Source organism: Leopardus geoffroyi, chromosome E1 (assembly GCF_018350155.1).
Source record: "Leopardus geoffroyi isolate Oge1 chromosome E1, O.geoffroyi_Oge1_pat1.0, whole genome shotgun sequence".
Lineage (NCBI taxonomy): Eukaryota > Metazoa > Chordata > Mammalia > Carnivora > Felidae > Leopardus > Leopardus geoffroyi.
Window position 1 is genome coordinate 44,642,064 of NC_059330.1, and position 26,072 is coordinate 44,668,135.

At 36.9% G+C, this 26,072-nt stretch overlaps 1 protein-coding gene across 1 annotated transcript in view; it reads left to right on the forward strand.

Annotated features, from left to right (window-relative positions):
• NSF (N-ethylmaleimide sensitive factor, vesicle fusing ATPase) overlaps positions 1 to 26,072 on the forward strand; it is a 150,373-nt gene that overhangs the window by 11,065 nt on the left and 113,236 nt on the right. The window contains exons 2-4 of the mRNA XM_045489323.1: positions 12,321 to 12,406; positions 14,662 to 14,761; positions 18,982 to 19,021. Coding sequence (XP_045345279.1) covers positions 12,321 to 12,406; positions 14,662 to 14,761; positions 18,982 to 19,021 — 226 coding nt within the window. The remainder of the gene's footprint in view (positions 1 to 12,320; positions 12,407 to 14,661; positions 14,762 to 18,981; positions 19,022 to 26,072) is intronic.

The following is a 26,072-nucleotide window of genomic DNA, read 5'->3' on the forward strand; positions in this document are numbered from 1 at the left end:
TTTAATTGTACTTATCAAGTTAAATGATGAAATGGCCCAAGAGCATTATTGAAGCCTCTTTTTTACATTTTCTCTTCTATTGTAGGAAGATACGAACCTGTCAGTATTTCTGTTTTCACAAAGTTCATTTCTCCTTATTTAATACAGTGATTCTCAAAGTGGAATCTGCAGACCAGCTAATCAGTATCATCTGAGAACTTGTCAGAAATGTATATTCTCAGGCCCAACCCCAGACTGAAAGTTAGAAACTGCTGGGTGGGGCCCCTGCAATCTCCTTTAACACATTCTGCAAGTGATTCTGATGTATGCCAAAGTTATGAACCATGGACTTGGGGGCGCCTGGGTGGCTCAGTCAGTTGAGTATCTGACTTCTGTTCAGGTCATGACCTCACGTTTCAGGAGTTCAAGCCTCACCTTGGGCTTGGTGCTGTCAGCACAGAGCCTGCTTTTTTGATCTTCTGTTCCCCTCTCTCTGCCCCTCCCCAGCTTGCACTCTCTCTCTCTCAAAAATAAATAATAAAAATTATTTTTTCTTATTAAGTATTCAAAAAAATAAAAGTCACTGCTTCATTGTTAATTGAGCATCTACACACAGCAAAGTGTCTGGGATGTTATAGATATTTATTAAAATATTCGTTCCATTGAACAAAAAATAGGTTGTAATTTTTGCTTTCTAACAGCCAAGTTTTTACTCAATTATTTGTAAATAATAAAAATATAAATAATATGAATATATTGTGCTTATATTTATTATCAAGCTGATTTTATTAAATGAGGAACTTCTTCATATTACAAGCACATACATCATGAATTATTAACATTATGTTTAATTATAATGACTCAGATTAACATCAGCAATTTAGATAAATACAGTGTGGACTTATAGATGTAAGTCACTAGATTTTGTAGCTTTGAAGATGTGAAGTTTATTAGACCTATCTAAATGTCCTTTTAGGTGCCACACGGTTTGTTTTTTTCTTTATTGTCATTTTTTTCCTGAACAGCTAGAATCATGGCTAAGTTTTTCCACCAAATCTTGTGTTCTTTTCTCTGTACCATGCTGCCTCTTGCTTCTTGCCTGTCTTACATCTCTGCTTTCTGCTTTTCTGAATGCCCTGTGTTGTGCTAAGTGAAGAGTCCATAGGTAAGAGACTTAGGGGTTGAGACTGGGGGGAGGCTTTAGGCCTTCTAGTTTTGTTCTGATTCCTTCTCCAGATTCTTCTCTTCCTCTTCATTCTTCAAAAGGATGTAGGTGCTAAACTTTCATCAGGATGCTGGGAATTAAAAAAAAACTTCACAAACATTGTTTTTATTTCTTTCACATTTAGAGATAACTCTTTAGAGTAAGAGCACTAAGTTACTGAATAAGTGTATCTTTTTTTTTTTTTTTTTAATTTTTTTTTCAACGTTTATTTATTTTTGGGACAGAGAGAGACAGAGCATGAACGGGGGAGGGGCAGAGAGAGAGGGAGACACAGAGTCGGAAACAGGCTCCAGGCTCCGAGCCATCAGCCCAGAGCCTGACGCGGGGCTCGAACTCCCGGACCGCGAGATCGTGACCTGGCTGAAGTCGGACGCTTAACCGACTGCGCCACCCAGGCGCCCCTGAATAAGTGTATCTTAAACTAAATGGTATTTTACAGTTTTGAAAACACCTTCACAGATCTTGTTAGATTCTCAGAGCAACCTTGAGTTGGCACTCTGTAAGTTCAGTTCAACAAGCCAAATTCAACTAACAGAATAATTCACAGCTAACATTGTGCTTACTGGTGAACACTGAAAGCTTTCCCTTTTAGGATCAGGAACAAGATAAGGATGTGTACGCTTGCCACTTATATTCAGCACTATATTGGAGGTTCTAGGTAGGCAGTTAAGCAAGAAAAAGAAAAAAAAAGAATGGAAAGGAAGAAGAAAAATTATCTATTTGCAAATGACATGATCTTATATATAGAAAACCCTAAAGGATTTATAAAAAATAAATCCAGCAACATAGCAGGATACAAGATCAATCTACAAAATCAGTTGCATTTCTGTATACTAGCAATGAACAATCTGAAAATGAAATTGAGAAAACAGTTTCATTTACAATAGCATCAAAAAGAATATAATATTATGAATACTTATGAATAAATTTAATCAAATAAGTACAAGACTTGTACGCTAAAAACTCAAACATGTTGAAAGAAATTAAAAATCTAAGTAAATGGAAAGACATCTTGTGTTCATGGATTAGAAAACAATATTATTAATATTGAAATACTCTCAAAATTGATCTATAAATTCAATGCAATCTCTATCAGAATTCCAGCTGCCTTTTTTCCAGAAATGGATAAGCTGGTCCTAAAATTCTTATGGAGATGCAAAGCCATTTTAACCACAACAATTTTGAAAATGAAAAACAAAATTAGAGGACACACACCTGTTTTCAAAACTTATTACAAAGCTACAGTAATCAAGATGATGTGATAGTGGTAAAAGGATAGTCATATAAACCAATGAAATAGAATGGAGAATCCAGAAATAAACACATAAATTCATGGTGAATTGATTTTCAAAAAGAGGGCCAAGACTATTCAATGGGGAAAGAATAGTCTTTTTTTTAGCAAATGTTGCTGGGACAACTGGCTACCTACATGCAAAAGAATGAATTTGGGTCCCTACCTGACACTACATACAAAAATTAACTCAGAATGGATCAAAGATCTAATAAATCTATACAATTCTTAGAAGGAAACATTGGTAAAAATCTACAGGACTTTGGGTTAAACAGCGATTTTTTTAGATATGACAAAAGCACAAAACACAGATAATTTGTACTTCAACAAAATTTAAAACTCTTATGCATCAAAGAACACTATCAAGAAAGTGAAAAGACAGCCCGTAGAATGGGAGAGAATGTTTGCAAATCGTATCTGATAAGGGTCAAGGATCCAGAATATATAAAGAACTCTTACAATTCAACAATAAAAAGACAATATAAAATGGGCAAAGGGAAAAAAAAAGTGGGCAAAGGAGTTGAATAGGCATCTCTCCTAAAAAGATATGCAAATGACCAATAAGTACATGAAGAGATGCTCAACATCATAGTCATTAGGGAAATGCAAATTAAAACCACAATAAGATACCAGTTCACACTATAGGTTGGCTATAGTAAAAAAAAAAACAAAAAAAGTGTGGGTGCTCATGCAGAGAAATTGGAACCCTTATCCACTGCTGGTAGGAATTTTTTAAATGCTGTAGCCATTGTGGTAAATAGTTTGGCAGTTCTTCAAAAAGTTAAACAGAATGACCCAGCAATGCTACTCCTAAGTATATAACCAAGTGAGTTGAAAATACATGTTTTTATATAGACTTGTTATGTGGATGTTCATAGCATTATTCATAATAGCCAAAAAGTGGAAATAACCCAATATCCATCTGCTGATGAATAAACAAATGTTCATACAATGGAATATAATCCAGTCATGTGCTGCAGCGTAGATGATCTTGAAAACATTATGCTAAATGAAAGAAGCCAGTCACACAAAGATGACAGATTGTATGATTTTATCTATATGAAATGTCCAGAATAGGCAAAACCACAGAGACAGTAAATTAGTGGTTATCAGAGAGTGAAGGGGGGGGGGGGGGAGAATTGGGACTAACTACTAATAGGCCTAGGGTTTCTTTTATGGAGTTTGGTGGAAATGTTCTGGAATTAGTGGTGATGATTGCACAGCATAGTGAATATACTAAAAAACACTGAAGTGTATGTTTTACATGATGAATTGTATGTTCTAGGAGATTGTCTTCATCTATTTGTGTTGCTATAATAAAATGCCAAGACTGAATAACTTATAAACAACAGAAATTTATTTCTCAGAGTTGTGGAGGCTGGAAGTCTTAAGATCAGGGTGCTAGCACGGTTGAGGTTACAGTGGAACGTTGTGATCCTTGAAAGTGATGAAATGGAACTATATTACTTTTTGAATTAAATTGGAGGTACCTGTAGGATACAAATATGCAATATTCAGGTTATTTACCTTAAAATTAGAATTATTTCTCTTAATTTGGTATTCAGAATGAACCATATTAAAAAAATCATTTAGAGAGAAGTAATTTTCTTGTGAGAAACAAAGTGGTAACTAGAGTGAGGCAAATACAGTTGACCTTCGAAGACCATGGGGGTTAGGGGCGTTGACTCCCCATGCAGTTGAAATTCCACTTATGATTTTTGACTCCCCCAAATCTTAATTACTAATAGTGTGTTGACAAGAAGTCTTATTGATGAACAGTTTAATACCACATTTTGTACGCCATATGTATTATAGACTGTATTCTTAACAATGAATTAACCTAGAGAAAGAATTAAAAAAAAATTTTTTTTAATGTTTGTTTATTTTTGAGAGGGTTGGGGAGGGGCAGAGAGAAAGGGAGACAGAATCTGAAGCAGGCTCCAGGCTCCAAGCTGTCAGCACAGAGCCCAACACGGGGCTCAAACCCACGAACTGCAAGATCATGACCCGAGCCAAAGTTGGATGCCTAACTTCCTGAGCCACCCAGGCACCCCAAGGTAGAGACAAAATGTTAGGAAAATCATAAGGGGGCACCTGGCTGGCTCAGTTGATAGAGCATGCGACTCTTGATCTCAGGGTTATGAGTTTGAACCCCATGTTGGGCATAAAGTTTAATTAATTACAAACTCATATATATATACACACACATATACGTATATATACATATATATATGTATATGTGTATATATGTGTGTGTATACATACACATACATGAATCAAAAGGAAAATACATTTATAATACTGTAATGTATTTATTAAAAAAAAGCTGCATAGAAGTGGAGTTCAAATCCATGTAGTTCAAGGAATCAATTATAAAATTAAAAAATTTCCCTCCCTTTTTCTTGCTGTATTTTACTTGCCAGTTGTAGTTTAGATTTAATTTGTGAATGACCCATTGGGATTTTGTTTATAACTACATCACATTTATAGGTTAATTTGGAGGTCATGATATCCTTACAATATTGAGTCATCGCAGACGATAACAGCATTTATTTGGATATTCTCTTATGTATTTCCATTGGTTTTCTTCATGAAGATCTTATGTATTTTTGCTAAACTTTTTTCTAGTACTTTAAGCATTTTTTTGTTTCTGTTATAATTGGAACTTGTTGTCAACTTCCTATTTATAGCAGTTTTTGATTTTATGTATTTATCTTCTTGGATAGGCATTAATTTCCTTCAACTTTCTAGATACATTTCTCCAAAATTTTTTAAATTCAACAAATGTTTATTGAGTCCCTGTCATGTGCTAGATAATTGTTTCAGGTACTTCTCTAAATTTTTAGGTAATTTATTTTAAGGCATTGCTGAACACTCCCAAATTATTGCAGCCTTGGACAGGAAATTATTTACTCGCAGTGCTAAGGACTCAGTTAAATGGCTATGATTTAGTGCTCATTTTGATGCTGTCATTGTTTAACCTGTCCAATATAAATAAATCTTTAACTCTTTATATATTTATCAAATGGTTCTGAGTTTCAGACCACATTTTATAGCATCTTACTGAGTTTGCCAAAAGTACTTTTTCTTTACAAAAATCTTTGTCATACTGTTATCAGAGGAAATTAGCTTAAACAACATGATTTAATTATGAAGGAAAAAAAAAAACCACACACAAATGATGAGACAATGTCTTGTATGTTATGAATAATGACAGTGCGTTTTATTAGGCATGCCTTTGGACTTATTTTCCTAATGTGCATGGTCCTAACTGTCTGTAGAGAAGCAGACAGAGGTCTAAAGGGAAATGCAATCAATTAACTTTAAAACAAAATTTTAATTTGATTAGTAAAATGATATCTATATTTTAAAATTGGAAAATGTGGAAAAGATGGAAAGAAATGAAATCACCTGTAGTTTCATTATCCATTCACAATTGTTTTTTATATGTTGATGCATTTTCAGTCAGTTGACTTGCTACAGTTAAAAAAAAAAATCAAGCTGCAGGGGTGCCTGGGTGGCTCAGTGGGTTAAACGTCCTACTCTTGGTTTCGGCTCAGGTCATGATGTCACGGTTCAGGGATTGGAGCCCTACATCGGGCTCTGAGCTGGCAGCACAGAGCCTGCTTGGGATTCTGTCTCTCAGCCCCGCCTGCACTTGTGCTGTCTCTGTCTCTCTCAAAAATAAATAAGCAAAAAGAAATTAAAAAATCAAAGTGTAAGGTAAAACATATTTTTTCATATTCCTGTGATATAAAACCCTCTATATTATGAGGCTTTTGATGGTTATATGATATTTAATTAAGTGGGTATATTGTAGTTTGGGTAGCCTTTACTTAGAAATAGTATTTTTACATTGCTTCTAATTCATTACTGTTTTTTTTTTTTTTTTTTTTTTTAAGTTTGTTTATTTATTTTGAAAGGCAGCATGAGCTGGGGAGGGCCAGAGAGAGAGGGAGACACAGAATCCCAAGCAGGCTCCACACTGAGCCATCGCGGGGCTGGAAGGCATGAAACTGTGAGATCATGTCCTGAGCCGAAACCAAGTGTCACTTAACTGACTGAGCCACCCAGCTGCCCCTAATTCATCACTGTTAAAATAATGCTGTGGAGAACAATTTTGTACATAAAAACTTTCTATATTTAAAATTTCCCTACAACAAGGGTTATTTATTGTAAAAACAGTTTAGAATTGTGGAAAGTGAAAGTATTCCCCTTATTCCTTCTAGTTTCTACTCAGTAGTAACTACTGTTAACAATTTAGTGTGTATTTTATTTTTTTAAAAAAAGCTTACCCTACATACTGTTTTAAAAAAATTTAGCACTATATTGTGGACATTTTTCCCTTGTCAGTCCACACAGAAGTACCTTGACATTGCTGCATCCTTGAGATTCCTTTAACCACACTCCTACTTCTGGCATTTATTTGGAGTTAGGTGTCTGTGATTTTTTTTTTTTTTTCTATTTCTGAATATCTCTAGGATAGTTATAATAATAGCTAACATTCAGTAAGTGTTTACTCCATACAGTAGATGAGGATTATCTCATTTGATTCTCATTGTTGTATTTGTGTGGGTGGGTGCACAGTTCCTATTTGGTCACTTTTCCATCCCAGCCCATAGGGAAGGTGGAACTTTAGTTCAAACTTCCTTGCCTCTTAAGGGAAGAATCATTTCAGGGGAAGAACATCCTTATTCTTCTCAGGAGGAAGAATTCCCCACCTGATGGCCAGTATGGGACATTTGTGCCAGAAGGAGGTGTGGGTTTTATCCTTCCTCTTTCACTTCCTATGCCCAGGACTAGCAGGCCAGTATGAGCAGCACCCTTGGACTGGCCTTTTAAAGGTAGATTTGACCATTCTCTTAGTTCTCTATAATCCCTTGATCTGGGTTGAGGACTGGCTGGGGAGTCTGTTCTGCAGACCCAAGTATCTTTTCCTACCAGATAGCAGTATGGACATCTCAAGGTCTGGGTCTTTGTTATATAGATTTAGGGGCCCCATTTTGACTTTCTATCGAAAGTCATTTATCCTGTCTTTGCAATAGGAATTATTAGAGATTGTCCAGCCATTAAAAAATCAGAACATAATTTCTGAACTTTATTGAGGTATAACCTGTATACAGTAAAACACAATCAAGATAGAAAATACTTCTGTCATCTCAAAAAATTACTTCATGCTGCTTTGGTGTCCCTTTCATCAGGCAACCACTGATTGATTTAAAAAATTTTTTTTAAGTTTATTTCTTTATTTTGAGAGAGAGAGAGAGAGAGAGAGAGAGAGAGAATGCAAACAGGGGCAGGGGCGGAGAAGGAGAGGGAGAGGGAGAGAGAAAATCCCAAGCAGGCTCCTCACTGTGCAGAGCCTGATGCAGGGCTTGATCTCACAAAGTGGTAAGATCATGACCTGAGCCGAAATCAAGAGTCGGACGCTTAACTGACTGAGCCACCCAGGAGCCCCTGATGGATCTTTTTTTGTTGTTGTTACTCTGGATTAATTTTGCCTTTTCTAGAATTTCATCCAAATATGAGATGAATTTTACATAATGTAGGATGAACTCTTATTTTGTGTCTGGCTTCTTTTACTCATCATTTTGTTTTTGAAGTTTACTCATGTTGTTGCATATGTACCTGTAGTTAGTTTCTTTTTAATTGCTAGGTAGTATTCCATTATGTGGATATATCACAGTTTTTTTATCCATTCATGTGTTGGTAGGCATTTGTGTTATTTCCAATTTTTGGCTATTGTGAATAAAGCTGTGAATATCTGTGTATAAGTGTAGCTATGTTTTCTTTTTTCTTGACTAAAATCTAGGCACATACCTGCTGGGTCCCATTAATTTTATAAGAAACTATATTATGTCTTTGCCAGTATTTAATGTTGTCAGCCTTTTACGTTTTTCTTTGGTGTTTCCCAAAAAGACCAAAATGGGAACTTGCTTTTTTTCTTTTTTAGTATAAATGGATGTCAGGAGGTTCATTTATGTGAATAGTTACTGGTCTGAAATGGATAAGGTAAAAGTATCCCTACAGGCTCTTTGAGAGATAACTATAGGACATACTAGTTTAATTGATTCCTACCCCATCACTTTCAGGCCCATGTGACTTCAAAATTTTAACAGAAATTATTATTATAGGAGTTGATAGCACGGAGTGAATCCATAGGCCTGAAGACAGGTATTACTGATGGCCTTTCTCACCTTATTCTAGACTAGCACTGTCCAATGAAACTTTCTGTGGTGATAGCTATGAGCCACATATGGCACTTCAAAGGTGGCTAATGCAACTGAAGAACTGAATTTAAAAAAAAAAAAAATTTTTTTTTAATATTTATTTATTATTTTGAGAGTGAGAGAGACAGAGTGCAAGTGGGGAAGGGGCAGAGAGCAAGGGAGACACAGAATCCGAAGCAGGCTCCAGGCTCCGAGCTGTCAGCACAGAGCCCGACATGGGGCTGGAACCCACACACTGCGAGATTATGACCTGAGCCGAAGTCGGACGCCCAACCGACTGAGCCACTCAGGCGCCCCAAGAACTGAATTTTGAACTTTAATTAATTTTAATTTTGATAGCCATATTTGCCTAGTGGTGCTTTATTGGACAGTGCAGTTCTTAAAATGTTATTTTTCAGCAAAGGTCACTGACAAAAAATAATTGAGTAAGACTTGTCAGCTGAGCCCACTGGCTAAGTTCATATTTTCTGTCCTACTTCCCTTTCCCGTGGGGGGATTCGTGTGTCTCTAGAGAGATGTAGCCAAGGCCTCGAGTACCACAAAGGAAGAACCAGCGGATTCAGGAGTGTTGCAGTTAGTTAGGGTAGGGGTGGTTCTTTGGTAAGGAGCTCTTCTAGTTAGATACTATGCTCTGTGTTTTTTAATGTTTATTTTACCCTCCTAAATTCTTTGGTAGACAGTAAAGCCTGTATTTGAGTAATCTAATTTTTAAAGTGGACCTTTGGACAAAAGTATGTTGTTTAAATTTGAAAACCGTATAATGTTGCAGAGAGGAGTCCTGATTAAATCCTCCCAATTTTTTTTGATTAAGAGAAGCAAATTCTCTTTCTACACTTTAAAGGCTTTCAAGTAATGATATAATTACTTCTAAGGTTTCCATTAAGGATTTGAGATTTTTATTCTTTTGAGTAGCAGAGTTAATAATTTTTTTACATTTCAATTATTAGTGAAAGCATTTTACAGCATTTAGATGGTTAAATGTAGTCACTCAGATAACTGAATTTATATAAAATTGCCTATCCGTGTAGTATTTTTCATTTCATAAGAGCTGCGCAGCTGTAGTGGCTGAGTTTTTATTTGTTTCCTAGAGGCAAGGTCAATGTTAGAAAAATTGTGGAATTTTCCCTTGGCATTACTGTGGTAAGTAAACAACTACTATTTATAGGAATTTATATTTTGATGAAAAATGAGGTACCCTGCTTGGCTTATCATAAAAACACAGATGCTTCTAGATTCCAGTAGGGAGGCCTTTTGCTCACAGCATCTGTTGTAGTTGGCCAGCCAGATGACTTCCACTGAGTTTTTCACTTTTTTTTTTCAAGGACACCACCTCTTTGACAGCTAAATACATTTACAAATGAAAAGGTTAACTTAACGTTTTGTAAATTTATTATTACTGTGGCTATATCAGTTCTGTGCAATTTTGAACTATTAGATAATTTAAATTAGATCACTTCCTAAATAACCTTGAAATGTCCTTTGAATACATGTCCTTTGAACTGTTTATTCTGCAGTTAGGTAGATTTGTATTGATCAGCAATTCATTGATTCAGCAGGTGTTTGATGAGCACTCTACCTAGCCCTGTGCTAGCTCTGGGGAACCACAGATGTAAGCAGGATATAAGCTGAGTCCTTGAGAAGCTTCCTCTCTTGTATGCAATGCAAACATGTAAACAGACCATGGAAATACAGTCAGATACTTTCATTTGAAGTTTATTATTTCAGTCTAATGGGGAGGGGAAGGTGTCTAGGAAGGTCTTCTAGAAAAAGTAATGTCTGAGCTGAGAATTGTTGAAACAAACAGGAGTTTAGTTAGGCAAGAGGCTCGGCATTAGGGGAGAGAGAAGAATATAAAAGGAAGAAGCTTATAGGTGAGAGAGACCCTAGGATGGGTGGGAAACTAAAAAAGTTTGGTACGCTTTTGTCAGATATCTGGTCACACTGACTATGGGCAAAAATACAGTCTCATTCGTAAAGCAACCTTATGACCCAGGCTTTATTCTCTCATGTTCTAAATATTAATGATTTCCAAATATTTTATGAATCCCATAAGAAAAACATCTTTGGTCATGTATCTGCAATATATTTACATATTTATTTATAAATGATATACTCAGAGTTTATATACATGGTAAAGTATATACGAAAAGATAAAAAGGAGGAACTAAAGGTGAAAAATATTCTTTATTTTATTAAAAAATACAGAAAACCAATTGCTGCTTCATTGTTCTTTAAAATCTTGGCTTGATATCTTATGATACACCTATTCAGAGGTCTGTTTCTAACTGCAGTTGAATTTGATACGTGAATTATCTGTAGATCCTTCTGGTGCACTTAGCCCACTTTAGGGACCACTGCTCTCAACGATTGGGATAAGTGTATTGAAACTAGCCTTTTAGTTAAAACAGAAGCAAAGCAAAAGGTAGTTTATTTTGCCCTATACATTTTTGAGAGACAAATTTAAGAAGAATCAGCTTTGGCTTGAGGTTTGAAGAATGAGCACTTGAGTCATAAACTATGTGTCATGACTAAAAGGGTCATATTTCACTAACTAGGAAATCCAAGAGAATGGCGGAAGAGTTATTGGTTAAGTACATTGTGTGAAGGAATGTTTTGCTAGTAGCTGTTAATCAAAAATATTACTTGCTGTTTTGAAAAAATATGCCTTTCAGTTACCTTTGTTGGGAGATATTTAGAAGATGGTTTTTCTTAATCCATAGGAGATGTGGTCCATGCCACTTGGGATCTCTTATAAAAAGATACTCTTTCAGGGCGCCTGGGTGGCTCAGTCGGCTAAGCATCCGACTTCGGCTCAGGTCATGATCTCGCGGTTCGTGAGTTCAAGCCCCGCGTCGGGCTCTGTGCTGACAGCTCAGAGCCTGGAGCCTGTTTCAGATTCTGTGTCTCCTTCTCTCTCTCTGACCCTCCCCTGTTCATGCTCTGTCTCTTTCTGTCTCAAAAATAAATAAATGTTAAAAAAAAAATTAAAAAAAAAAGATAACTCTTTCATTATACACTTGATTAAACGTACTGAATTTACTTCATTGCATTTGAATCACTCAAAATTCTTTTCATCAGAAGAGTTGGAAAACCAAATCAAAAGAGCTTGAGTAAAAAAAAAAAGTATTTGTTGGTACATAACCAACATAACCAATGCAGTACTGGTCTCAAGGGCTTTAACTTGGTTGTCAGATCTGTGTTTCAAAGTGTCTATTTGTTTCTTTGTCTCTGTTATCTTTGCTTTCTCTGTAATAGTTTTACTGTCTTTTAGAGCAGAAATTTGACCACCGTGCAGTGGTGAGGCAGGGGAGAGTGTCCTTCTGGCACATGTCTATAAATCCTATGAATGGGATAGGACTCTATGTGATTGTACGTGTGCTGTGATTGGCAGGCCCACAAAAGCCTATACGGAAGGGGGAAGGAACAGTTTCCCAAAGGAAGGGTTTGCTGTGATCACAGAGGAAGGAATGCAGGGAGTCAATAACAATAGGTATTTACTACAGGTGATGAGGAATAGAGGACAGGAGGCATAAATTATTCTTTAAGGTTATAAAAGATGACTTAATTTTCTTTTCCTAATCATTGCTTTTTGTAGAGTATGCAAGCTGCAAGATGTCCTACAGATGAATTATCTTTAACCAACTGTGCAGTTGTGAATGAAAAGGATTTCCAGCCTGGCCAGTGAGTATCTAACTTTGTTTTTTTCCAACCTGCCAAATGGTATTTTGGAAACTTTTAGAGAGCACTTGTGTTTTACGAAACTTGAAAATAATTTTTTTATTCCTGTTGCTAAGTTGGAAAATGGAAAAGATGAGAATTATGCATTTTAGTCTTTTTTTTTTTTTTAACATTTATTCATTTCTTTTTTTGAGAGAGAGCGCACACGTGAGCGAGCAGGGGAGGGGCAGAAAGAGAGACACACACACTCTGAGCTGTCAGCACAGAGCCCGATGCGGGGCTCAAACTTGCAAACTGTGAGATCATGACCTGAGCTGAAGTCGGCTGCTTAAACAACTGAGCCACCCAGGGGCCCCTGTATTTTAGTCTTTACTGTGTTAAACTTTGATTAATATGTTTTTAAAATCATACATAGCTTTTTATATGTAGCTTTTATTTTTATTAACTTTGTTAGCAGAACTAAACATACTAGTTGTATGGATCATATATAGCATAGTCTTTAGGTTTTTGGCTCTGCAGTCAGATTGTCTGAGTTTGGATGCTCTGCCAGTTACAAACTGGGTGACCCTGGATAACTTATTTATCATTTCTGGGCCTCTGTGTCCTAATCTGTGAAATGGAGATGATGATAGTATTTTCCTCAGGATAGTTGTGAAGATTGACTTATATAGATAAAGCGTTTAGAATAGTGCTTAGCACATTAATAAACCTCCATAACTGTTAGCTCTTTTGATAATTATTACTGTGATCTAAGAAATGAACATTGGAAGATGCACAACAAAGTATTTTTAAGTATTTTTTATAAGTATTTTTTTGTTGTCATTTATTTTAACTAATTCGCATCATCCACTGCCAGAACTTCTAAAGTGCCATCCATATGCTTCTGAGGCTGATAGAGGTATGGAGATAAAGGATGCCTACCAGAAGGCAGACTGGGGAAATAAGGAACAACAAGGCAGGATTTTAACTGAGCCCTTTTTTTCAAAGCTATCTATAAAATACATGAGTTGTACAAAGTTAGAATTGCCAGTTATCCGTAGTTTTCAGTTTCAGAGTAAGGGGCTGAATGATTGCAGTAATATTGTTTCTTGCCCTAAAAATTCTATGATGCTAAGTTGAGCACAGAACTTTCTCTGTATAAACTGGGGTATAGATAATCAGTGTGAGAATTTGTTTATAGACTTTTCTTACATATGTCAAAAGTTCGCTGTACTCATGATGGAGCTTACTTGAAATACAGCGCATATAAAGAACTTGTGTTCTAGTGTATAGAAACACTAACCATTAATATTTAGAAAGTCATAGCATTCTAAAAGATGATTTTTAAAAAGATAGTGCTGTTGCAAAATAGAGTTTAAAGGTTTTATTACACACACAGTCCTTGGCAATTTCTCTGCGTAGGAGGTTATCATGAGATGACTATATTTTATCTGTTCATGGGTAACTCCTGAGCAGAGTGAATTAGCAAAAGATGCTTTGAAATAATAAATATTGATATCTATATGAAAGCTGATGTATTTTGTAACAATTCCTTGTTTTTACCATCTTTTTAATTTTATAGGTTGTTACTGTTTCAACTGTTATGAGAGCCTACAGAGATTTAATGATTAGTCCTAAAACTAACTCTTTTTGGATTGTTGTATCCTGGTTCTTCTATCTTTTTTCTCCTCCTTTTATTCTATTTGATGTGAAATAGAGGCACCTGGATGGCTCAGTTGGGTAAATGTCTGGCTCTTGGTTTCGGCTCAGGTCATGATCTCATGGTTGGTGGGTTCGAGCCCCATGTCAGGCTCTGTGCTGACAGTATGGAGCCTGCTTGGGATTCTCTCGCTCTCTGCCCCTTCCCTCCCTCAAAATAAATAAACCTTAAAAAAAAAAAAAAAAAAAAAGGGAAATAATTCTCAGGAGAGGAATTTCTTCTAATTTTTACTTAAAATCAAAGATTCTAAATCATTATCTTCAGTTTTATGTAAATTGGAAATGATATTTTGGATGGTATGTATGCTCTTGAACTTGGTCCCGATTTTGCTTGATGTGTGTTTGTACCAAGGTACCCCTTCTGCCTGGAAAAAATTTTGAATTGCTGACAGTTTTTAGAAATGCAATTTGTGGTTCTCTTCCTTCAGGACTCTCAAACACTCTACCATGTTTCCACCTGGTACTCATGAAGCATCAGTTGTTGGAAACGAACACATACACAGGAGTTAATGTTTCTATTTCCTATGACATGGAATATTAACTATGTTTCCGTCTTTTAGGCACGTGATTGTGAGGACTTCTCCCAACCACAGGTATACATTTACACTGAGGACCCACCCATCAGTGGTTCCAGGGAGCATCGCATTCAGCTTACCTCAGGTAACCCAGATGCTAGTTTATTCTCTTCCATTCTGAAAAGTCCTAGAAGAATCAATTCGTTTCAAGCAAGCATCTTCCTATAACTGTATTGATTCATATTGAAGAAAAACATCTAGGTGTTTATATAAGGAATTTAAAGATGCATTCTTTTTTTTTTTTTTTTTTTTTAATTTTTTTTTTTTTTCAACGTTTATTTTTGGGACAGAGAGAGACAGAGCATGAACGGGGGAGGGGCAGAGAGAGAGGGAGACATAGAATCGGAAACAGGCTCCAGGCTCCGAGCCATCAGCCCAGAGCCTGACGCGGGGCTCGAACTCACGGACCGTGAGATCGTGACCTGGCTGAAGTCGGACGCTTAACCGACTGCGCCACCCAGGCGCCCCTAAAGATGCATTCTTAATTGCCCATTTCTACTATACCTTCCTTTTATTGCCTTGATTTTTTTTTTCCTAATTTAAAAAAATTCTGTGCTAATACCAGGTAGCTATCAGATTAAGTCTCAGGTTATTTCAGTGTTAACTTGCAGGGTAAGAAAATATATTAAAATAACATTTACTGGGGCGCCTGGGTGGCTCAGTCGGTTAAACGTCCAACTTCGGCTCAGGTCATGATCTTGCGGTTTGTGAGTTCGAGCTCCGTGTTGGGCTCTGTGCTGACCGCTCAGAGCCTGGAGCCCGCTTCCAATTCTGTGTCTCCCTCTCTCTCTGCCCCTCCCCTGTTCATGCTCTGTCTCTTAATAATAAATAAACATTAACAAAAAATTTAAGAAAATAAATAACATTTACTTGTACAATTGACATCTGATGATAGTGATTTTATTTTTTTTTTTAATTTTTTTTTTCAACATTTATTTATTTTTGAGACAGAGAGAGACAGAGCATGAACAGGGGAGGGGCAGAGAGAGAGGGAGACACAGAATCGGAAGCAGGCTCCAGGCTCTGAGCCGTCAGCCCAGAGCCCGACGCGGGGCTCGAACTCATGGACCGCGAGATCGTGACCTGAGCCGAAGTTGGACGCCCAACCAACTGAGCCACCCAGGCGCCCCTGATGATAGTGATTTTAAAATGCAGTGATGTTGGGGTGCCTGGGTGGCTTAGTCGGTTAAGTGTCTGACTTCAGCTGAGGTTATGATCTTGCGATTCATTGGTTTGAGCCCCATATCAGGCTCTGTGCTGACAGCTCCTAGCCTCAAGCCTGCTTCAGATTCTGTGTCTCCCTCTCTCTGTGGCCCTCCCCTGCTTGTGCTCTGTGTCTCTCTATCTCTCTTTCAAATATAAATAAAGATTAAAAGAATTAAAAAAGAAAATGCAATGATGTCACACTAATGAATGTGATTTGAGTAGTTATCTCAAATTACAGTTTTTTTTTTTTCAACGTTTATTTATTTTTGGGACAGAGAGAGAGCATGAACGGGGGAGGGGCAGAGAGAGAGGGAGACACAGAATCGGAAACAGGCTCCAGGCTCTGAGCCATCAGCCCAGAGCCCGACGCGGGGCTCGAACTCACAGACCGCGAGATCGTGACCTGGCTGAAGTCGGACGCTTAACTGACTGCGCCACCCAGGCGCCCCTCAAATTACAGTTTTTTTAAAGGTTTTTATTTATTTTGAGAGACAGAGTGCATGTGTGCACATGTGAGGGAGAGTGGGGGAGGGGCAGAGAGTGAGGGAGAGAGAGAATCCTGAGCAGGCTCCACGTTGTCAGCACAGAGCCCAGTGCGGGGTTCAATCTCACAAACTGTGAGATCATGATCTGAGCTGAAACCAAGAGCCAGATGCTTAATCGACTGAGCCACCCAGGCACCCCTCAAATTGCAATTTAACTTGCTGGGCTTTATAATGAGTGGAAGGATTATGATTACCTTTATAACTGTTGGTGGATTCTGTGGTGGGAACACTGGCTAGCATTGTCCACAGGCACCTAATACATAGTTGAGGAGCACTGCACGTACTAGTCCGTGTCCTTTTCTACCTTATTGTCTTACTCATGCTGCTGATCCCATAGTCCTCAGCAATGTAATAGAACCCTGATCTCCTTCCAGTATGTTCGTAAGCAGTGATTTACTACCCTGGAGGTTGAAGGAAAGAGATTAAACACTCTTTAGGGATCTGTTAAAGATCTCGTGAAGCTCTGAAAGATTATGGGAGATCTTTACTATTCCCCTTTTCTCTATTTGAATGCCTCTTTATTATCAGGACTACTTTCCGCATTTGTTTCTATACATAAGATGTTTGGGATATTTTAGAGTTTGCCAGCTTTTGCAGAGCTGGGATTTTGGTGGTCAGAAATACGGTTTTTGATTATTTCTTCTTGTTTCTCTGCTTTTTTTTTTTTTTTAAAAATTACCCTAACATTTACTATAGGCCAGGTACTATACTAATGCATGATTGCATATTTTAGCTCATTTAATTCTCAAAACAACCCCATATGATAAATACTATTACTGTCATCCTTTGAGTCTGTCTTTGGGATTGAAGTCCGGAACCTAATTGGCTGCTTGGTGACACAAAGTCTGGACTTGCTCAGCATTCTGCTCAATTCTTCATCGGCTGGAAGCAAGATGGGATGTGACGGAAGAGAGCATGAAGGGCAGAGGAGGGAGAAGTAGCCTGCGATGAGGGAGCTGGAGGGAAAGCAAGTGCTGCACATATTCACAATGCAGCATCTTCACAGTCCACCCCCAAATCCACGCTGTTTGATGAGTAGACAAAATGTGGATTTTTGGCCAAAAGTTATTTTTCTCGCTGTTCTTTGGAGCGTTATCAGTAGTGACTAATTTTGAATCCATACCAAGCCAGTCCTAAATTCCTGCCTAAACGCAGTCTGGCCTGCCTTCGTACATTCTTGCCATTGCAACCAGTCTGGACCTGGGAGAGGCTAAAGTCTACTTGCAAATGCCTGAAAATCCTTCGGCTAGTACAAAGAGTAGCCAGGAGCATCTAATGATTGGAATCCCTGCTTGGGTTTCAGGAGAGATTAGCTGACCAGTTTTAATTTAGTTTTCATGAATTGAGTGTCTTTCTTTTTGAGATATCCTAAGAAACAGTATAAGTAACCATAGTATGTTTAGAACACTGAAATATCTGATACTATGAAGGCCTTCAGGAGCAGTATAGTGTGCAAAGGAGCTTCCTACTCAATGAGGCCAGTTTTATTGTACAAAGACAAGCTTTGTATGTTTTTGAATAGATGTTCAGATATAAAGTATAGCATATAAATATGTTTCCTGGGGCTGCTGTAGCAAAGTACCACAGAGTGGGAGGCTTAAATTTATTCTCTTGCAGTTTGGGAGTCTAGAAGAATGAAATCAAAGTGTCAGCAGGGCTGTGCTCTGTCCAAAGGCCTTACAGAAAAATCTGTTCCATGCTTAGTTTCTGGTGTTGCCAACAAACCTGGATATTGCTTGACTGGTAGATGTATCACTTCAGTCTGTTTCCATCATCACATGACTTTCTCCCCATGTATCTGTCTGTCTCTTCTTATAAGGACACCAGGTCATATTGGTTTATGGTCTATCTTAATTTTTTTTATTAAATTTTTTTTTTTTTTTCAACGTTTATTTATTTTTGGGACAGAGAGAGACACAGCATGAACGGGGGAGGGGCAGAGAGAGAGGGAGACACAGAATTGGAAACAGGCTCCAGGCTCTGAGCCATCAGCCCAGAGCCCGACGCGGGGCTCGAACCCACGGACCGCGAGATCGTGACCTGGCTGAAGTCGGACGCCCAACCGACTGCGCCACCCAGGCGCCCCTGGTCTATCTTAATTTTATATGACCTTTTTTTTTTTTTTTTTTTTTAAAGTTTATTTATTTATTTTGAGAGAGGGGAGGGAGGGGCAGAGAGAGGGAAGAGAGAGAATTCCAAGCAGGTTCTGCACTGTCCGTGTGGCGCTCTAACTCACGAATCATGAGACCATGACCTGAGCCGAAATCTAAAGTCGTTTGCTTAACCGACTGAGCCACCCAGGTGCGCCTGACCTCATCTCAACTTGACTGTATCTCCACAAAGACACTTTTCCAGATATGGTTGTAATCATATGTGCCAGGAGCTAAGACTCCAGCATATCTTTGTGGATCACAGTTCAACACACAACACTAAACCACGTTTTGATCTTTGGATGTGTTTCTATTACTGAAATTCATAGACATTCCCCTTTTCCTCATTTCTATAATTTTTATTGATTTGGTTTTAAGTGTTTTTTTTTTCTTTTATTTTATAGCGAAAATGGGCTGGACTTTCTATTGGGCAAGAAATAGAAGGTAGGTAATTTTTTTTTTTTTTTTTTTTAGCTACCTGATGTGGATTTTCTTTATGATTTTCTCATAGTTGTGGAAATCTGTAAAATTTTCTGTTGCTGGTCATCAGGGCCATTAAACATTCATCCTATTTATATTACTGGTTAGACATATGAGAATGGAAAGTAAATAGTTACGGTACTTATGTCTGCCTGAAAATTACAATCTAATGGGGGAGAGAATATCCACTTATTCATAGCTCACACAATGTGTACAGAGTAAATAAGTGCACAAGTGTTACCATTGGCACCTCTGTGTGAAAGTGCTAAGATGGAATGGGAGTGGATGAATTGGTTGGAGGCCGAAAAATCAGCCAGAGAAATCTTTTTAGGCACTGGAGTTTTGAGCATGTTTATGAAGTAGGGGAAAAGCATTACATAGTAGAGATAAGGAAGAAAGGCTCTTAAGATGGGAAATAATATCAATAAAAGACATTGAGATGGGAGCAAGCAAATCATAGGCAGTGCTCAGGAAGTATGTGTGCCTGATTGAAAGGATTTACCTGAATGAATTGTATTAAGTGATGAAAACATGCAGTTAGTGGAGGGCCTAAAAGTACATACTAAAATTTTTGGATTTTATTCAAAGACAATAGAGAGCTCCTGAAGATTTCTGAGTGAGTCCATCAAAATCCTAATTTTAGAAAAGATTCTGATGTCAGTGTGGAGTATAGTGAGGAATGGGGAGAATTCAGGAGTCAAGGAAAATAGCTTGGAGATTATCTGACTTGCCTAGAATTAAGTTGAATAGGCCTTTGTGAAATTATGGCTGTGGAATAAATTTTTTAAAAGTCTAAGATATATTGAAGAGGAATAATTGGTATTATTTGATGATTCCATTTTACTATATACTGAGATATGTTTTCTTTTATGTTTGTTTGGAAAGATAAATCAGATTAAGTTAAGGAGAAGAAAGAGTGGCAGTATTTAAGCAAACGGTATACTTATTTTAATGAAGTGTGTATCTTATAATGAAGTTATCACAGTTCATTGGGGGAGGGCGTGGAAAGAAGGTTATGACTTCAGGAGGAAAAAAGGACTAAGCTACTTGTGGATTATAAGCCAAGGGACAAATAAGCAAATATTGGCATTGTCTCCTAGGCACTGTGTCAAAATTGGGAAAATGGACTATGAATCTTTTTGTCACCTAGTTTCATGTCAACTTCATGGGTACGGCAGGAGAAGGAGAGAAGAAGCCAAGAATACTTAAGTCAGCTTTTTTTCTGCTTGCTTTTAAAACCTAAAAAACTGGATATTTACAAAAAATTTGCAAAAATAAGAGAATTCCTATATACTATTTTTACCAGATTCACCAGTTACCATATTTTTAAAATTCATTTCCTCTCTTTCCCTACACACATGTGCGCACACACATTTCTTTTCTTAAGCATTTGGGATTAAATTGCAGAAATCATTCGTCTTTACATCTCATACTTTAGCGTATATTTCCTGAGGACAAAGATATGCTCTTACAGTAATCAAATTCAGGAAATTAAACGTTAATGTAATTAAATGTTGAAACTTTAATCTCTAGTTCATATTTCAGTTTTGTTAATTGTCCCAGTGATTTCCTTTACAACATGTTTTTCCTTCTCAGCAGAGGATCCACTTCGGGATCGTATATTGTACTTAGTTGTCATTTCTCTGATCTTTGGCTTTTATTTTTTTCCTTTCATGATGGTGATATTTTTGAAGAATACATTTATAGGATGGGTTATTGAAGTTTCAGTTTTGTAAGATGGAGAAGTTCTGAAGATCTAATGTGTAGAAGGGTGACTGTAGTTAACAATGCTGTGTGCATACTTAAACTTTGCCAAGTGGGTAGATCTTAAGCATTGTCATCACACATGCATGTGCACACACACGCAGAGAAAGAAAATGGTTCGTGTGCACTGAGAAGGAGGTATATTATGTTATCAGGGTTTATTGTCTGCTATATATCTGTAAGCTCTACTTTACTAATTATGCTGTTTAGATCTTCTGTATTCTTAGTGGAATTACTTGCCCTGTATGGCACTGAAACTGGTGTGTTAAAATCTTAGTGTTCTTCTATTCTATTTTTCCTTGCATCTCCTGTAGTATCTACTTTACATAGTAGTTTCTATGTTATTTGGTATGTAGATATTCATAACTGTTATATTTTTAATGTGAATTGTGGCTATGAGCATCATAAAGTATCCTTCTTCGTCTTGTTTAATGTGTTGTAAATTATACTTTGATGTCAGGATTACAAACCCTCCTTTCTTATTGTTTTTAATTTGCTCAGCATATCTTTGCCCATCTCTTTACTTTTAGCTTTTCTGAATCCCTGTGTTTTAGATGTGTCTATGGTATACAGTACAGAGTTGGGTTTTGGTTTATGAGCTAATTTAAAAATCTTCTAATAGGTTTATTAAACCCTTTCATAGTTATTGATATTACTGATATATTCAATCTCAGTTCTGTTATCTTCCATTTTAGTTGTGTTTCTCTATTTGGTATATCATCTTGGCTATTTTTAATTTTTTATTTTGGTATTTAGGAGTATTTATATTTTTGTTTTAGTGACTACTTTTGCATTTATACCTCTCATAGTACCCTTGGTTCCCCCCCCCCCTTTTTTTCTTGACCTTTTCAAAAACTCTGTTCTGTCAGTTCTAAGTGATATCCTTTAACTGTCTTCTGTTGCCTGTATAGCAATTAATGATCATTTTCTGCCCCCCTTCTCCAATTTTGTTTGTTGCTTTCTTTTCCAATTTAAAAATTTTTTTTTAAGTAGAAGAAGGAAATTTTCTAAAATTGAGGTATAACTGACATATAACATTATATTAGTCTCAGGTATATAACATAGTGATTCAATAGTTGTATACATTGCTAATGATCACTACAGTAAGTCTAGTTAACATCCATCATCATATATAGTTACAAAAACAGTTTTTTTCTTGTGATGGGAACTTTTAAGATACACTCTCTTAGCAACATTCAAATATGCAATTTAGTATTATGAACTATAGTCACCATGCTCTACATATTAGTTGCTTTCTTTCTGCTTTGTCAGAGCATGATGTTTATATGCTATTCTTCCACACATGACCCCATACTTGTTGTAGTCTTAACTCTACAATTAAGTCACTTAAATGATTATGATAGTCCTTTTGCCAGCTTCTACTTGGTTGTATAAAACCTATGATCTAGTACATTCCTCTAGGAAGTATATATGTGTATAGGTGTTCATTAAGTTCTATTCAAACTGTTTTTCTATATCTTTGCTCTTTCAAATGCAGCTTGGCTTGCATAGACATAGAATTCTTGGCTTGTTTTCTTGAATTTCTTGAAAATACTGATCACAATGGCCTTGCCTTGTATGCTGCTCTTAAGAGGTCTGATGCCAGTCGAATTTTCTTACCTTTATAAGTAATTCAGTTTTTCTGTCTGGGAGCCCTGAGGACTTTTCTGTATTTAAAGTGTAATATTCTTATTAGGATATTCTAGGTCAATGACCAATGGATATAATGGGTCACTTCAATATGCAGATTTAAGTTTTTGTTTATTTCCAAAATTTTTCTTAGATTATGGTTTTGAACATTAGTTCTGGTCCAGTTGTTTTGACTTTCTTCCTAGGGGCTCTAATTATATGTATGTTAGTCCTTGTCTGCCTATCTTCCATTTCAGCTACTTTCTCTTTGTTCTTTTAAAAGTCTTTCTTTCTTTTATTTTTATTTTCTTGGTTGTTTTCCTCTTCTTTCACTGCCTCTTACTAAATAGTAATTTGAATCTCCTCTCCTGTGGGCACTTTATAATTTATTATTCACTCTGAAATAGTTTTATCTTTTTCTTCAGTTTCTTTCCTGAGTTCCATAAACTCTCATTGCATTTCTTTTGTCTATTTGTGTTCTTATTTTTTAATCTTCTGATTTTAGATGTTTTGTTATTTTTCTAAGTACTTGTTTGAGGATATTTAATTCAGTTTAAAGTGTTACACATATTTTTTTCTAGTTCATGGTTGATTTCTTTGGGGGAAGACACTTCATCAGCTGAAATGCTGCAGTATTTTGTTATATGTTGTTTTCTTTTCATAGTAAACTTGTGGAGTTATTTTTAAAAATTTTTCATGGGAACTTCTTTTTATTTATTTTTTCCTTAGAGGGAACTGAAATATTGGGGTTATCTCTCTTTTGTAGATTTGATTTGATTTTATTTTTAAAATACTTTTTTATTTTTTTTGAGAGAGAGAGTGGGGGAAGGGCAGAAAGAGAGGGAGGGAGAGAATTCCAAGCAGGCTCCACACTTAGCGCAGACCCTGACGTGGGGCCCAATCTCACAACAATGAGATCATGACCTGAGCTGAAATCAAGAGTCAGACACTTAACAACTGAGCCACCTAGACACCCCTAAGATTTTATTTTTTAAAGTAATCTCTACACCCAACATGGGGCTTGAACTCACAACCCCGAGATCAAGAGTTGCATGCTCCACTGACTCAACCAGCCAGGTGCCCCAATATTGGGGATATCTTTAGGTGGCTTTTTTTTCCCCCTTTGTGGAAATAGGATGAAGGATAAAATTTTTTGATTGGGGTAAAAATAAAGGAAACTACTTTAGATATGGGTAGCTGGTGGGGAGAGTTGCATAATTAGTGCTTTCCAAATTTGCCTGAGAGAAACATCTGGAGAGTTTGTTAAAAAAAAAAAAAAAAAGATTCTCGGGCCCTTTCCTTGAGGAATCTGATTCCTGAATCTGTGTTTTTAACACTCATTGTTAAGTGGTTCCTCAGCCACATTTTGGGAGACACTGACAAGTGATTCTCTTTATTATAACCCCCTCACCTGAAGTAGGGTGAGAAGCTGAAACAGTGAAGGAATTCAGCACCGAAGTGAAGTAGGTCAGTGCATGAAACCAAGGTTCCTTATTTACAGACATTGGTAGAAATGAAAATGTATTAGTGAGAAAATGAGTGTGTATGTAGCTTAGGTTGCTTATTTCTTCAAACATATTTTTCTAAATACAGTTAAGAGAGCGCTTAAGTTTAACCTTTAATGTAGATACATTCTGTTGTGGAAAGGTATGGAAATTCAAGGTAATAAATCTTGATGAGTTGAGAAATGTATTTTGTGGCTTAAATTATATTTAAAGCATTCTTCTGCTACCAGAAATGGTTGTCTTGATGGTAGAGTTGTTCTTTTTTTTTTTTTTTAATTTTGAGAGAGAGAATGTGTGCATGTGGGTGCAGGAGGGGCAGATAGAGAGGGAGAGAGAGAATCCCAAGCAGGGTCTGCACTAGCAGTACAGTCCGTTCTTTAAAAGGTGAATCAAATGGGGTGCCCGTCTGTTTGGGTGTCTGACTCTTGATTTTGGCTGAGGTCATGGTCTCACGGCACATGGGGTCAAGCTCCGCATAGGGCACTGTGCTGACAGTGCCTGCTTGTGACTCTCTTTCTCTCTTTCTCTCTCTCTTTCTCTTAATAAATAAATAAACATTTTTCTTAAAAGGTGACCCAAGCAGATTTAATGGTCAAAATTATAAAACTAAATGATCAAGTGGGACTTAGGGGGGTAAGGTTGGGACAAGGAAGGGTTTGGAGGCTTGAGTGATGTAGATGATGTGGCCATAAAGGTAGAAAACTGATTCAGTGTAGTAGTGATGTGGGCACAGTTAGGGTAGGATGTGTGGTATGAAGGGGAGTGCTAATTCAAAGATTCTGGAACAGGAGTTTCTGTCTGTAGGGTGAGAATTTTTTGCAGTCAGGTCAGTGATTTTAGTGTGAAGGAATCTTCTAGAAGAATCATTTAGTCTTCTCTCCATCTGGAGATGCCGTATTTTAGGTATTACAGACTGATGTTCAATTAACATGTTTTTGACCATCATCATATACCTTTTTCATTGTAATGTTTATTCATTGTAACTGTTTATTCAAATACTGCCTATACATTCTTTGCTTATAAAAATAATTTTTATTAGTCTTTGACATTAAATTGCTATAAATCTTAAAATAAGAAAACATTCTCAGTCTTATGGTCCTTTGCATGTGGATGCTTCAGGGCATCTGGCCCTTTGAGGCTGACAATGGTGCTGACCATGGTGCTGCCTGTGGCGCTGTCCATGGTACTGCCCACAGCATCTGAAATTCTAAGAGCTTGGTCTTTTCTATTTAGGAACACTAACCTTAAAGCACATTTGAAAAACTATAGTCAGTAATAATGATATTTTAATACACTTAAGTTTCTTGATATATAGATGATACACACTCATATATAAACACATGTGTGTGTATGTATATACATGTACATGCATTATGTTATAGAATTGTTTTTCAGTCTTTATTTTTATTTGTTTTTAATTAAAATTTTTTTAATGTTTATTTTTGAGAGAGAGAGAGAGCACGAGCAAGGGAGGGGCAGAGAGAGAGAGGGACACACAGAATCTGAAGCAGGCTCCAGGATCTGAGCTGTCAACACAGCTGACGTGGAGCTCGAACTCACGAATTGTGAGATCATGACCTGAGCCCAAGTCGGACACTTACCTGACTGAGCCACCCAGGCGCCCCTATTTTTGAGTCTTTAATGCATATAATGATGTCATACGGTATGAATCTTTCTGCAATATAGTTTTTTATTCAATATATATATTTTTAAGTTTATTTATTTATTTTTGATAGAGAGAGAGCACAAGTGGGAGAGGGGTAGAGAGAGAAGGAGAGAGCACAGAGCCTGATGTAGGGCCCAAACTCACGAACCATGACCTGAGCTGAAACCAAGAGTCAGACACTTAACTGACTAAGCCACCCAGGCCCCCTTCAATATTTTGTTTTAATAGCCATATTTATTAAATATACATCAAGTTTTTATTTTGATTGCTGTCTGGTATTCCACATTATGAATATGCCACATTTTACTCATTATTTCCTTACTGATCACTGTTTTTTTCAGTGTTGACTGTTGAAAATAATGGTGCAAGGAACCTCTCCATTTTTAGGCAAATGTTCAGGAGTCTTTGGGACAGACACCTGGAAATGGAATCGATGAATCAACTTATTCAT